At 49.3% G+C, this 13576-nt stretch overlaps 4 protein-coding genes across 4 annotated transcripts; 3 read left to right on the plus strand and 1 right to left on the minus strand.

The window, feature by feature from the left end:
* Window positions 1-942: 942 nt before the first annotated feature.
* BKA67DRAFT_548837 (uncharacterized protein) lies at window positions 943-3380 on the minus strand. Its single transcript, XM_046101534.1, has 5 exons — window positions 2979-3380; window positions 2753-2922; window positions 2121-2693; window positions 1767-2073; window positions 943-1706 (listed from the first exon to the last, which is right to left on the minus strand). The coding sequence occupies exons 1-5, from the start codon at window positions 3169-3171 to the stop codon at window positions 1357-1359; spliced, it is 1593 nt and encodes a 530-aa protein (XP_045964806.1). The 5' UTR covers window positions 3172-3380; the 3' UTR covers window positions 943-1356.
* Window positions 3381-3531: 151 nt separating this feature from the next.
* BKA67DRAFT_61860 (uncharacterized protein) lies at window positions 3532-5548 on the plus strand. The gene is made up of 6 exons (XM_046105452.1): window positions 3532-4036; window positions 4123-4356; window positions 4405-4526; window positions 4581-4937; window positions 4991-5251; window positions 5304-5548. The coding sequence occupies exons 1-6, from the start codon at window positions 3960-3962 to the stop codon at window positions 5435-5437; spliced, it is 1185 nt and encodes a 394-aa protein (XP_045964807.1). The 5' UTR covers window positions 3532-3959; the 3' UTR covers window positions 5438-5548.
* Window positions 5549-5774: 226 nt separating this feature from the next.
* On the plus strand, window positions 5775-7220 carry BKA67DRAFT_530767 (uncharacterized protein; the record flags this gene model as incomplete). Its single annotated transcript, XM_046099285.1, has 1 exon — window positions 5775-7220. One exon carries the CDS (start codon window positions 5775-5777, stop codon window positions 7218-7220), a length of 1446 nt encoding a protein of 481 aa, XP_045964808.1.
* Window positions 7221-11105: 3885 nt separating this feature from the next.
* Window positions 11106-13269, plus strand: BKA67DRAFT_653841 (GDA1/CD39 family protein; the record flags this gene model as incomplete). The annotated part of the gene is made up of 2 exons (XM_046106451.1): window positions 11106-11121; window positions 11204-13269. 2 exons carry the CDS (start codon window positions 11106-11108, stop codon window positions 13267-13269), a joined length of 2082 nt encoding a protein of 693 aa, XP_045964809.1.
* Window positions 13270-13576: the final 307 nt, after the last annotated feature.

Consider the following 13576-nt stretch of genomic DNA (forward strand, 5'->3'; position numbering starts at 1 on the left):
AAGTGGCCAAAAGCCACATCATCATGCCTTGAGGATTGACAGCCGCCTAGATTAACCGACAGGAAGCTATTTTGACATATCCATCACGTGCATAATCCCACTGGCTCGAGTCCCACATTTGCCCTTGCTAACTGGCGGGCGTAACGCCAAACTACCCGGATGTTGACATGACCCAGCCGAGGGATCGTTAGAGGTGATGCTGGGTGCTTGTCTAAATTTGCCATCTCTTTAATTTGACCCCTCCAATATCCATGTAAGCCGTATGGCGACCTGTATCTTGTGCCATGGTACTCTGCTGAGCATTGCTAAAATTGCATTTCTCGCCTCTAACGTCTTTGATGATTTAGCTCGTTTCGCGCTGCACCATATATCCCGCAATGAATGACCTCTAAAGATATCTAACCCACGTATGCGGTGCAACAACAAGGCCACCATGGTAGCCTACTAATAAGACAGCAAGTCGAGAAATATTGGTCTACAACTGAAAACGACGAAATACCTTCGACCAGAGTTTTCTCCGAACTACAAATGGAAAAAGAAGGGGGAAAATGATCTGCGAACTATTCAGGAGGAAATAATTTTTAGCCAGTGCCAAACCCTTGCTCGAGATCCCAAGGCCAATCATCCGCTAGCTAAGTCATCGGGGGTCATCTGCACCTGATGGTACCTGGGGTGGTTTGGAGTAGTATTCCTGAAGTACATGTAATCCAGATGGGAGATCATGTAACCTAGGGTACTTTAGCTGTTGGATCATGGGAAAAGAAATCCGAATAGCGTATTTTACTGTTAGCCAACTGCAACTCGAGCTTGAAGTGCACAAAGAGGCGTGAATTATTTAATGATGGTCCCACAGCTTCCAAGGAGTTCGAGTATGAGTTTGAGACACTTCTATAGTCTAGCCCGTCGAAAACGGGTCTTACCAAGCGCGGTATTGCTACCGATGCGATATACTCACAATATGCCAGTCAGTCATGGCAATCGCGTTTAGCACCCCACCCCATGAACAAGAGCCCGGCAGTACATGCTAGATATCGCAAAAGCAGAGGAAGGCAACTGTTGTCTGGTGACGCGGGCCAATTTTCGCCGGTTTACAGATCCAGATGTCCTTGTCTTGCTGCAAGGGCTATGAGACGAGGTTACTGCAAGGGCCTGCGATCCGAAGTGTATGTCTTGATCATGAGATGGTGGGTGGATGTAGTGCCATTTACTATATGCCAAGCATCCGGGCTCTGGAGAAGTCTCCACAAACCTCAAACCTCCCCATGCTAAATCCGGATCTGTTGAGGCGAATGCCGGTAGACTATCTTTGGAGTTTCTCCCTTCTCTCACCCACCTCCACTCAAAGTGGGCCCAACTCTACAAGCAAAGTACCTGACATCGGCTGCTGATGCCGTCGAATATGCACGTGTTGTCAATGGGAATATACTGCTTGGTAATGATTTTGATCGCCTCTTGTGCTACCATGCCGCCTACGACTGCGGATAGGTCGTGAAGCTCGCCGCCGCCGGCTCGAGCCACCTCTTGAGCAGCTTGTTTAACTCGCATATCATCGGCTGCACCTGGCAGCTTGCCGTTAATGTTAGCCAATACTTCGTCAGCTGAGGCAGTAGGATTATGGGAAGTTGCCGAAAGCGCGAGGTAAATGGGTAGCGATGATAGAGGCATCATCATATCCTCAGCGAGTTTATCATTTTCCTTCTCGGATTCTGAATGACTAAAATTAGTGACATAGTCACGGTCTCAATGAGCGGTTGAAGTAAACTCACCGTAAATCTTGGACAAATCTCGGCCATTAGCCGTAGCATTAACAAGCTTTACGAAAGATGCGTTCTTGCAAAACAAATCGACCTCCGCGGGGTCAATATCTTTGCCACCGGGTGTGGCTCTGGTAATCTCCAGTACTTCAAGTGCGTCATTCCTAGCCTTTGCCTTGTATATACCCTGCAACTTGACGTAGACTTTAGACTGGGCCTTCATATCCGGTAGGCTACCAGGAAGGGGCAAACAGCCGTGCTGCTCGTGGAACTTCTTGATGGCACTTGCAATCTTCCAGAATGAAGAATTTCTTTCGGCCTGTTTTCATCAGTCAAGTCCGAAAAATTGATAGATATTCCTCATACCTCATTAGTAGGTTGATGGTCAAAAACTTCCCGGAGTGTTGACTCAAGCTGGGGCTTCTTCACACTTCGATTCACTGCAGCTACAGCCTCTGTAAAGTTCTCTTCGCTACCCTCAGCACTATTGGTCCTTGCAGCAGCGGCTACAGTCTTGCGGAACTCAATCTTTGCCTTGTACTCTGTAGGATATTCGCCGCCGTGCGTCAACTTCCACTTCTCTAAGTAGTGAAGTAGAATGACAACATAAGGTAGATGACCATGGTCGTGATCGCTCATACTCTCGATATCTCGGGTCATTTCCTGTGCAAACTCAACAAGCTCTGGCCACGGCTGCGTCAGGCGCAAGTCCACAGTCTTCTCCACCTCGGGATGTGTGTCAACAATTGGGAAAGCGCCAGGCAGACTGATCTTGAAATAAGAGTAGAGTCCTGCACTGTGAATTGCTACAAGAGGCGTGCTGTGCTGGCGGGCATATGCTTCTAACGTAGCCAGGTTGTCGGGCTCGATTGGCATTGTATACATTATAAGGGTGTAGGTGGAGGAGTTGGCGAGAACCTCTTTGACATCCAGCCCACCCTGAGCTAATTTAGTATTCTTAAACGGGAAGAGAACTCATACCGTCAAGATGTACATACCTGTTGCTTGGGAAACCAGTCACCCCGAACTTCTGGGTTTAGCTCCTGGAGCAGCTGTGTACAGCATTGCGAGCGCTGCTTTCCAAGGCTAGTTTCATCCAAAAAGAAGTTGACTCCGAGATCAGCCTCGTCGACGACTCTCTCATCTGCTATTGTGAAGCGTCCTATACCTGTTTCAATATTAGAGTAAGAGCTATGTGACAAACTGAGGTGTATAAAAACGTGCCTGGAAGCACAAGATTCTTCAGAGTTTCAATACCAACAGTACCGGTGCCCGAGTTAACAAGTAGAATATTTGCCGACTCAAGTGCTGCTTGGCCGCTAGCAGCCCACAAACGAAGCTGGCGGTCGTATTTTTTCTCCTTCTCTGACGGTCCATGAAGGATAGGGGGTGTCTGGTTCATCACGATCTCAGTCATGGTGTGGTGAGATCCGGAGCATGTGCAGTTTTTGGTGTCGTGAAAATGAGTATTGGGTACTGGGGTGCTTGTGGAATGATCAATTATTGACACTAAAAAGTGATCACGAGATTATTGTGTATTGTTGAATACCATAGACTACTTTCCTCTGGAATCATTAGAGTTGTCTTAACCTTAACACTTTAGGTACGCTTCAGGCAAACGCAGCGTAGCAGGCAATGAATGACGTTGGCAGCCAACAAGCCGGTTATCTAATCAAGGCAGCTGGTGACAGCTGGTGGTGCTTCGATACGGTTTGTTTAGCATGGCCATCACCGAAAGCCACGATGAGAACCATAACAACGTGTGGCATTCCAATAATGAATGTATAGCAGAAAATTATCATGGTAATGGATTACGCTGACCTTGAACGGTCGTGGTGGCTATATAGCGTATCGGCACGCTAGGCGATGTAGCACTGAATTGACCAGGTCGTCGAGTGCACTCTATCATCGCGAATCACTAGGAAGGCACATCTGTCGGCAAGGTTGTCCCTTCCGATTCATACATAGACACAAAAATCTCTCATAGTAACCTCATCACTGTTTATCGCTGTGTACCTATTCGCATAATCCAGCGCTGAACGCAGCGGCCTACATTCGACTCTGTCACCCAATATCCAACGTTTCTGATTCAAGATACTCAAGTCGTTACGGGTGCTCTCTCTCGCGTCCTTTGCCTCATAGGTATATCGATCTGTACATACAGCCAATCACTTGCTCTTTATATTTCCCGCCTGCCATCTCGAGATGGAACATATGCTACGCTGTAATTCTTTGAAGTGCAGGAGGCAACTCGGGGATACGGCACTGGTAACAACCTGCAGGTAATGCCCGGCCATTCCGAACGTATTCCACGGTACACTTAGGAGTAGCGTGGCCATACTAACCATTGAACACACTTTTTCCATAGCCACATATTCTGTACCGAATGTGCCGCTCGCCTGGGGCTTACAGATCCCAACGAAAGGCAGCTGTGTCCGGCCTGCAGTTCTCCGTTGGCCAATCCGGATGATGCAGTCGTTACAAACCTTAATCCCAGCGAGGATTATAAGACAAGTGTTCTGAGCGGCCTCAGTCCGACCATTATTATCGAATGTGCGAGTCGTGCTTTGAGCTTTTGGGCTTACCAAACAACCCAGGAAGTGTAAGCAAAGCGCCATTGACAGATGTTTTAACGCTCACTTCACCTTAGTGTCTACCAGGAATGTTTTGGCAGGACCTTGACGGAAAAGTACTCAAACCTTACTGTTCATCTTGAAAAGGTCATTGGCGAGGCTAATAATCAGATCACGGCTTTGAACCACAAGATTACCAGTGTGTCTGGACTTCCACCACCTTGAAGGGCACATGAGTTTGACCAAATTATAGATTTAAGTTTTGATCAACAGTCTCTACACCGGAAAAACGACGAGCTGACCCAAGCTCTAAAGGATAAAAACAAAAAGTTCATGCAAACACAGGAGCTGTACGACAAGCTGAAACGGAAGGCTATGATGGGTCAGATGCAGCATGCAGCGGAGGATGCTGTAGATTTAAACCTCCACACAGCGACTGGTGGTCCGAGGCCGCAGAGAGAAAGGCTGTCCCTTAGGACTTATGAGGATGTTGTATATAAGCAACGACCTAGTCAACATTCCAATGGCAACGGCCCTGGTAGCATTTATCCAGCCCAAGCCACACATCAGACCAACCACGAAATTTGGGACAAGGGCAACACTGGAGGACGTAGGTACACTCAGCCTTATTCTGTGCTTGTTCAACACTGACTCGCGATACAGTAGACATACCTCTCACGCCATCAACCTATCGCCAACGAATAAGCCAACCCTCTGGGATAGGACTATCCACAGTTCCTGGCCTTGTCGCTGGGCCTCGCTCCCCACGCCAACGTTTAAACAATCGAGCACCTCTCAGCGAGCTATCTACCAACGCCAGGAACAATGACAAGTTCCCGGCAATCGGCCTAAGTTCAGGATTAAAGAGCAGTCACAACGGGGGAGGTCCTAACGCTTTTGTGGTCCCGACCACCAGGCCACATGGTAAGCGAGATGGTCGTCGCTAAACAATGATTTAAGAACTTACGTTTTACAGCTATTCAACGACCCATCCAAAATCCTTCTGTGCTATCCCGAGGAGAATTAGGTCACCATCCAGAATCTGCGTTGGGTAATATTCAAAGCGCAACTGTTATGGGAGGTGTACGGCGCGGCTTTACACCTCGTTGATAATTATACTTTAAAAACACATAATGCAACGGGCGTTGCATAGATATGAGAGCTCAATGAAGTTTACCCGATCGAGAGTCTCGAAGTCTGCTAACTATGAAAATGTTAACAATGAACCAAATCAGTGGACGAGACTAATTTGATTGCTTTGTTATTCTTGACAAGGGCTTCACAGGAACCAAGCACTTCTTTAATGACGGGAGTCTTTGTGTGAAATAGTGGTAACTTAAGAATATAACCCCAACCTATCCGTCCCCAGTCTACTCGTTCCCCCGTGGCAGACTCCTTTTGCAACCTTCACAGTATCGCTACAGAACCTATTCTTCCTAGAAAAATCATGTCGTCTTCTCAATTCAGGCAGGCTGGCACTTCAGAGCTGAGGCATGATGGCTCGTTCCAAAGCTCAGTGCCACGGTGTGAAACCCGACGAATTCCTCGAAAAGCCGTAGGTCACGATGCTGCTCGACAAAGTTCGATGGCGCCGGCCCTGACAAGAAATACCAATGACCTGAGTCCTACTTCCACTAAATCGGTGACACATTCATTAAGACAAGGAGCTTCTCGGGTACCAGAGTCGTATGGTAAAGTCAAGGATGCTAAGCAAAAGGAAAGCTCGAACAAGTCCATTTTTTCGGAGTTGTACAGCCGGAGGAACAAGAAGAAGACTAGGACTGACAAGCTGGTGATCTCGGCACCCATTCAGATAACACCACCACTCGTCACATCCGACCTTTGTGCTCCCGCTGGTCCAACGCAGAAGCGAACAGGCCGTCCAGCTGATACAACATCTGATTCCAACGTTAAGTTGGGCCAGGCGCGGGTAGCATCAACGAACAAGACCTTTCCGAAGATATCTTCCGATGCTAGTAGATCTATGGATACCAGGAATCATAAGCCTGGTCAACCTCAGATCTCGTATCGCCCAGAAATCAACGAATGGAAGTCGTCGAATCCGGTGGAGCTGCCTTCGTCTATTCGGAGCGAGCAGATGTCAGAGAGACATATATATCCATGCCTGGCGAAGCCTCATCCGAGTGTCTCCAGTTGTTCATGGTCGGCCGTCAATGGCGACGACCAGATAGATCTTGGTTCGATGTCTGACTTTGGAAGGGCATCGACCGAGGTCTTCGTCAATGGCGAGTCGACCAACAGTGGCCACACACCGTGTGATAGTGCTGGATACACGCCGGTTCCCGACCTTTGTTTCGAAAAGGCTCGCTCGCAAGTTGACGAAAGACAGGTCCGACGCCAGGGGAGAATCTTCTCTCCAGCGGACATGGATCAATTACCTAACCAGTCCTATTTCACCGGTGGAGAAAGCCAGGATGAAAATGATCTTCTAAGCAGAAAGTCTAAGGCCACACAACCTCACCCGCCGCAGATCGTCATTCAGGTTACACCACCCTCTCCACGGCCACGACAGCGAAAGTCAAGCCTGGTGTCCAACACCTATTTGACACCGGAGAGGGCCTACCGAAATCTGGCTGAGAAATACCGTAGAGAAGCCAACAATACTCAAAAGGAGCTCCAGCAAGTGCTCGTGCTATGCGAGCCGCTCATGAAATCTTTTGAGCTGATCAAAAGGCATCCAGAATTCGCCCATCTAGACTCATGGGAGGGCGCATACGACGTACTCGAGATGATCCTTGCAGAGAGAAAATACGTTTTCTCTATGCGTGAGCAAGTCCGGGCTGCCGTTGGAGATTTTCGGGGCACTTACGAGAAGGAAAAGCTTGACCGAATCCAAAGAGCTGGGGCCAAGGATCGGGCCGCGGGGATTTAGATTTCCGCATCCTTTGTCGCTTCTCTTGTCATGGATGCATGTCGAAAAACGACACGACGGACGATGAAGTGCCAGCTCATCATATAAATCACCCTAAGTTGGTGTGGCCGTTCCCTCTCTAAGTTACAACACCCAAACCCTGTGCAGGCTCCCCTCTCCTCCGCGGTATGTTGAACATACCTACCCCTATAATACCAATCATGATCATGGCTGGACCAAGGCGTGATACTGGCTGATTTCACTGGAAATAGGCTGTGGCGTTTCTGTGGTTAGAAACACATATAGCCTCTCCGAGTGTCTTCCATGCCGTGAACCCGGTTTTATTAGCTCAAAAAGCTATGCGAGCACTTGAGTGCTCAGAACCATCGCCTACTATTTCAACCGGAGCTGATTCTCCTTGTCGGAGTTATCTGCTGGGTATGTCCTTTGCGGAGGCCCCAAGCAATAGCTGTTGACAGTCTTATTTAATATGGGGGCCCCCATCGTCCACCTCTAATCACAGGTAAGTCATTATCCCACTCTCACTACGAATGAGGTGCATCTCACCCTACCTTTTAGTTAGGCGGAAAGAAATAGGGTGAGGAACCTACAGCTGGGGTCCTCACTCTGATCTTTTCGTCACCTCTACTTTTATAATGGCTGGGAAGCCTGAGCTTGCTTGTCTTTGAGACAAATCCGCAGCCAGCGAAGCGTTCCCATAAGATTGCACGGCGAGAGCTCCACAGCTGGGAAATCAAGCCTGCGTCTTTTTACCTCATATTTTAATGGTCAAGGGCCTGATCTTGTCCTCCTGCAAAAGGAAGAGAAGGCAGCAAAGCGCCTTACATCACACCCACTTACAGCCTCATGGAAGTGGGGACGGCTAGTGTATAGCCGGTCCAAGGAGATCCTCCACGATGATATCCGCCATGGGCCAAATTTTTTTAGACGGATACGGTTTTGCATCGGACGAATTTCAAGGTCTCGTGCATTTCTAGGTAGCATTATCGGCGTTTCTGGATCAGCTGTACCCATAGCAGAAGGCCAGGTGCCTAACAAGTCGCTTGTTGTCACAATGGCTTTGTTCGTTCTTCGTGTTGTTTGCCAGTACAGATTGTATAGTAATGTGACAAACTGCATAATGTTGGCGGAATTTAATGTGGCTCTCTTGTTTCTGGTTAGAAAGGGGAATCATAGATATGGTAAGCGTTTTTGCTAAGCTCTAGTCTTAGATAACTTCTGATCAGCTTGACGCTGGCAGCTGGTTGTGTGAGCATTTGGACTACTGGTGATCCATGTGCATGGTTTATCACAACGATGCCAATATGCGCTTCGATGTAGCTCATTGCCATCGACACCCAAGCAAGATAAGCGGCGCAGTGTGCGTACTTGATAATGCCCAATTGGCAATTTGCGCTTGCCTTAGTGTTTGATTAGTCTTGATGAGTAGGCAACGTCGAACGTTAGTGAGCAACACCACGAAATGCGCCAGCTTCTTCATCTAGCGCTGGGGCTGTTCACTCTCTCACTACTTACCCATCATGCCTTCCAAGTTGGAAATGAGACAAGGACACCCCACTTTTCTCACGGGGAACGACGACTACTACCAGGACAATTCGATGGAAACACAATCTTCGAAAAGCCTAACGACGTTATTTCTCCGAGTACATGGCCATTTTTGACTGGAAGCAGTTCCGCATAACGGCTTTCACTTAGAATGGTTGGTGGCTCCTGTGCTTTCTTCGGGTTGCTCGTCCTGCCATATCGAGACGACCCCTGCACGGCGTGGCAGACGAGTCTGGACTGACATGCAGAAAGTGGAGCAATGACATAGACGCTGCTAAACAGCAGACTCGGTCACACGTCTCCCGTCAAACATTTGCTCAAGGTTAGAGCTGCCGCGTATCGCCAAAGGACAGATATACGGCGTGACGAGATGTCTCGAGACCTGGTCAACTCTCAATCAGCCCAACCTATCATGGGCAATCTCATCTCGTGTTGAGCAGACGCTACCAATGTATGGCCGTAGGTAGTCTATCCGTAAAATGGTCTTGAATGCACGTTTCTCGGTCCGCCAATGGTGCGCTAAGGATATCAAGCCGGTTCCGGACTGTTGGCTGCTTGCATTGTACATTGTATTGGGGCGTTTCTACACGAGACATTCACATATGAAAGCAACTGGTGGGGGAGTACAAATCAATCTGTCTGGTACGCCGTGGATAAAGTGGAGAAGCCAGGCGGCATGAGAAAGAAAAAAGAACATGTGACTGAGACAGAGGCCATAACCACCATCAGCACTATTGGGAGACAGCGATATCGAACAAAGGGCACTTCGACAATGTAGGTTCGTCCGTCATGCAAAGTCCAGTTGGTGGTAGATTTAGTACAAACAACACTGCCGAACCCAATGTCAGAGCAGGAGTGCTGCATTGCGATCACGACGGGGTGGAGAGATTACGTATGTTACCACTTCTGATGGTAGGCTGCTGTAATAGTGAGGTTTCTGTCCATGGTTGCGGCGAACAAAACTGTATCCCTTGACCGTGTTAATTGGATCCAGACACTTAAACTATACGTTGGCTGTGGATAATTCGAATTCAAAAATCGCTTGTTGATGTGCAGTATCCCAAAGCCACTCGCTAGGCATGTGGGTGCGTAACCTGGACTCCGACGAAAATTGTGTTTCATGCGGTTTTACTGGCTTCATGCGAGTTCATCGCAGCACAGAAATATGAGCGAGCTCTTGATTGTGTTGCCATGTTGCTCTTTAAGTTGTATGCGAGATAATTTGGTGGTGCTCTCGGTACTCTAGCCTAGCTTAGCACTGTGTAAGCACGCATCACTGCAGGTGTTCCGAGAACAGCGAAGCTACTGCTGCAGCTTCTGTAAGCGTCGTCGTCGCACCTGTTCCTGCTGTCTAGCATTCTACCACCACCAACGGCCTGATTCGCCCAGTGAGGGTTCGCCTTTCGGCAGTGCCATCCATAAAAAGAATTCCCAAGCTTTTGTTCCTTCTCATCCCGCATGATTCAGAGGGTGATCCACGGATTACTATGTACACGTACTAACCTACTAGAGAGGCGGCGGGGCACAATGGATCCACTCCCATCTTCTTTTCTAGTGTAGCCTAAGGTTACTGTAGTTAGTTCTCAAGCTACCTGCTGTATCTGCTGTATCTGCTGTGTCTGCTGTACCTACTGTGTGTGTGCATGTACCGCAAGTACTCCGCGTTAGGTATTGCATGCACGACACGATTCGATACACCAGGGCCAATTGCCAGGTAGGTAATTTGTTATTGGATTCCAATTACAATTCCAATCGCTCTCGGCCAAGCCGTGTTTTCTCCCTGCTTTCCATCATCGCGCCCCCCCTCCCCCCCTCGTTCGTTATCACCCAAGCAACCTTTCGATAGAATATACTCAACATTCTCATCTCCACCTTCGCTTCACTTTCAACTGGCTGCTTTTTGCACTGCTCGCATCAGACTGGCTCTTATTCAGTTCCTTGCCCATTCGTTACTATCTACCCTACCGTAGGATCCCCAAGTAGTAGCTACGTAGATGTAGACCCCGACCAAAGACCCAGACCCAGACCCAAACCAGACCCCAGACCCCTTTAATCAGCACAACAACCTTGGCACAGACCCAACGCGCAATCTCCGAACCTTGAATTCGATAACGACTCGACTACCGACCGGCACCAGCAAATTCGCGCCCATTCGGTTTTCTCGCAATCTTCCGCTTGAGCAACTTTTTCCCCCCCAAGACACGGCACAAGACGGTAGAAATGCGATAAGCTTTTGCTTTGAAGCTGACGAAACCGACGAGACGTCGCATCGTTCGCGCCCACTATCGAACCATCACATCGAGCTTAGCTCCTTACTCCAGAACAAAGATATCCCATCCGATGGGCAAATCGAAATGTGCGTACGATGGCTTCAAGCCGCTCTGCAGCCCCATGCAGCAGATCGACATGGTGTGCGCTAACACGACTCTTGTGAACAGGGCGATGGGGCGTCATCTTCGACGCCGGCTCCTCAGGGACGCGTCTACATATATATCGTTGGGAAGACCCCGCAAAAGCCATCAAAGACGCAGATGACGAGGATTTGGCCAGCTTGCCGAAAGTCGAGACAAAGAAGAAGTGGACCGAGAAGATACGCCCAGGTATATCCTCATTCGGAGAACATCCCGAAGATGTCGGCGACTACATGAAGGATCTGGTCGAAAAGGCGGTTGCCACCATCCCGGAGGAAAAGCACGCCGACACCCCCATCTTCCTCATGGCCACTGCTGGCATGCGGCTACTGCCCCCGCTACAACAAAGGGCTGTGCTGTCCAACCTTTGCACTTACTTCCGCCAAAACACCCGATTCTCGCTTCCCGACTGTGACAGGCATATACAGGTCATCCCAGGTGAGACGGAGGGTTTGTACGGGTGGATTGCCGCCAACTACCTACTTGGAGGCTTCGACGACCCGGAAGGGCATGCTCATGGGAAAGACCACCACACATACGGGTTTCTCGATATGGGTGGCGCATCGGCACAGATCGCCTTTGCCCCCAACAGTACCGAAGCCGAGAAGCACGCTGACGACCTGAAGCTCTTGAGGATGCGAACAATGAACGGCGCTTCCTCCGAGTACAAGGTCTTCACTACGACCTGGCTTGGCTTTGGTGTACACCAGGCTAGACAGAGATACGTACAGAAACTCGTGGACACGTACCTTATCGACAAGGAGCACGAAGTACCAGATCCATGCATGCCGAGAGGCCTGCGAACAACAGAAGACGGAGAGCTCATCAAGGGGGTTTCCAACAAGCTGGAATTGGTTGGCACAGGCGACTTTCCAGGATGTCTGAAGATGACCAGGCCCCTGCTTGGAAAAGATGCTCCCTGCGAAGACGAGCCTTGCCTGCTCAACGGCCAGCATGTTCCTGGGATTGACTTCGACGTCAATCACTTCGTGGGCGTGTCCGAATACTGGCATACCACTCACGGGGTATTCGAAGAAAAGGGCGAAAAAGCCTACGACTACAACACATATCAAAAGAAAGTAGAGGAGTTCTGCAGCCAAAGTTGGACCGATATTGCGCCAGTAGGATCTCGGAAAAAGGACCACTCCAAAGATGCGCAGGAGGCTTGTTTTAAAGCCTCGTGGTTGATCAATGTACTTCACGAGGGAATAGGAGTTCCGCGTATAGGCATTGAAAACACCCCGACTCCTGACATCAACATTACCAAAGGCATCGGCGAAGCTGCAAAGGATAAGGGATTCCTCGAACCTTTCCAAGCCGTGGATAAGATCGACGATATCGAAGTCAGCTGGACTTTGGGTCCTATGGTCTTGTATGCCGCTGGCCAAGTTCCGCCCATAGATGGCTCCGAAAAACACCCTGTTGGGTTTGGCAGTAACGTTAAGGGCATCCCGAAGGACTTTCAATATGCTGGCTCGAACTGGACGGCGCTATCTACCATTGGAAACGAGGATTGGGATGATCTAGCCGACGACTTGGTAGATCACGTCAAGAGGAAGTCCGGATCCGGATTTGCTTTATTTATTCTTATAATTATCTTTATCGGTTACATATTCCGCCGGAAAGACAGGAGGATGCGTGTTTATGGCAAGATCAACTCGCTCTTTCGCCGTCATCAGCGCAGACCAGGGAGCCCGCGTGCCAAGTCAAATCGTGGACTGGCTGCTCTCACAGGCAAGATATTTGGGCGAAACTCGCACAACTACGAACGCGTTGTGGAGGAAGGTGATGCTGCAGAATTCGAGTTGGGCGATGTCGAATCAGATGAGGGCGAACACTCCGACAGTAGTGGTGGAACCCGCCAGGGAAGGACGTCTGGGTTGGCTACGCCTAAGCTCAACGTTATGGGGTCGTTCGACGACCTGACCAAATCCACGCATCCTGCCAGTGCCCTAGATCGAAGTGGATTGGTGGTGAGAACGGAGAGCCGCGAGAGACTGACACCTCACATGCTGCACGCAGGCCGAAGGAGCAGAGCGTGCAGCCCTACGAGGATCAAGAGCCCATTGATGAGCCCGCTAAACGAGGACTAAGAGAACTTGTCACAGTTATGTGTTTTGTTTTGAAGAAATGCCCATGTTCGAATATGCCGTCCACGGCTCCGACTTTCACGTTGCATGTTGTTATATTAGCGCCCAGGAGCGGAGTTTATGGCTAGGATCAGGTTGTCTCGCATTTTGCCCCCGATCAAGGAATATTTAAGGTATTTTGTTCTCGGTGTACATGTGGTTTTGGATTAGAGAAATGATATAGTCTGGGCTTTGCGGTTCATGAACTTGATGAGCAGCGGTGCTGTCGCCGCCGTGGATTGGGATTGTCGACTGGTTAGACTCCTCGATA

The sequence above is a fragment of the Truncatella angustata genome, assembly GCF_020726525.1.
Source record: "Truncatella angustata strain MPI-SDFR-AT-0073 chromosome Unknown BKA67scaffold_1, whole genome shotgun sequence".
Classification (NCBI taxonomy): Eukaryota; Fungi; Ascomycota; class Sordariomycetes; order Amphisphaeriales; family Sporocadaceae; genus Truncatella; species Truncatella angustata.

What these genes read in the sequence shown, in the direction of transcription:
- BKA67DRAFT_548837 (XM_046101534.1), bottom strand. Translation starts at nt 3,171, where the DNA reads ATGACTGAGATCGTGATGAACCAGACACCCCCTATCCTTCATGGACCG. An exon ending in GAAGAATCTTGTGCTTCCAG is followed by an intron (nt 2,923 to 2,978) that starts GCACGTTTTTAT and finishes ATATTGAAACAG; the next exon opens with GTATAGGACGCTTCACAATA. An exon ending in ACCATCAACCTACTAATGAG is followed by an intron (nt 2,074 to 2,120) that starts GTATGAGGAATA and finishes TGATGAAAACAG; the next exon opens with GCCGAAAGAAATTCTTCATT.
- BKA67DRAFT_61860 (XM_046105452.1), top strand. Translation starts at nt 3,960, where the DNA reads ATGGAACATATGCTACGCTGTAATTCTTTGAAGTGCAGGAGGCAACTC. An exon ending in TTTGAACCACAAGATTACCA is followed by an intron (nt 4,527 to 4,580) that starts GTGTGTCTGGAC and finishes ACCAAATTATAG; the next exon opens with ATTTAAGTTTTGATCAACAG. An exon ending in CAAGGGCAACACTGGAGGAC is followed by an intron (nt 4,938 to 4,990) that starts GTAGGTACACTC and finishes CTCGCGATACAG; the next exon opens with TAGACATACCTCTCACGCCA.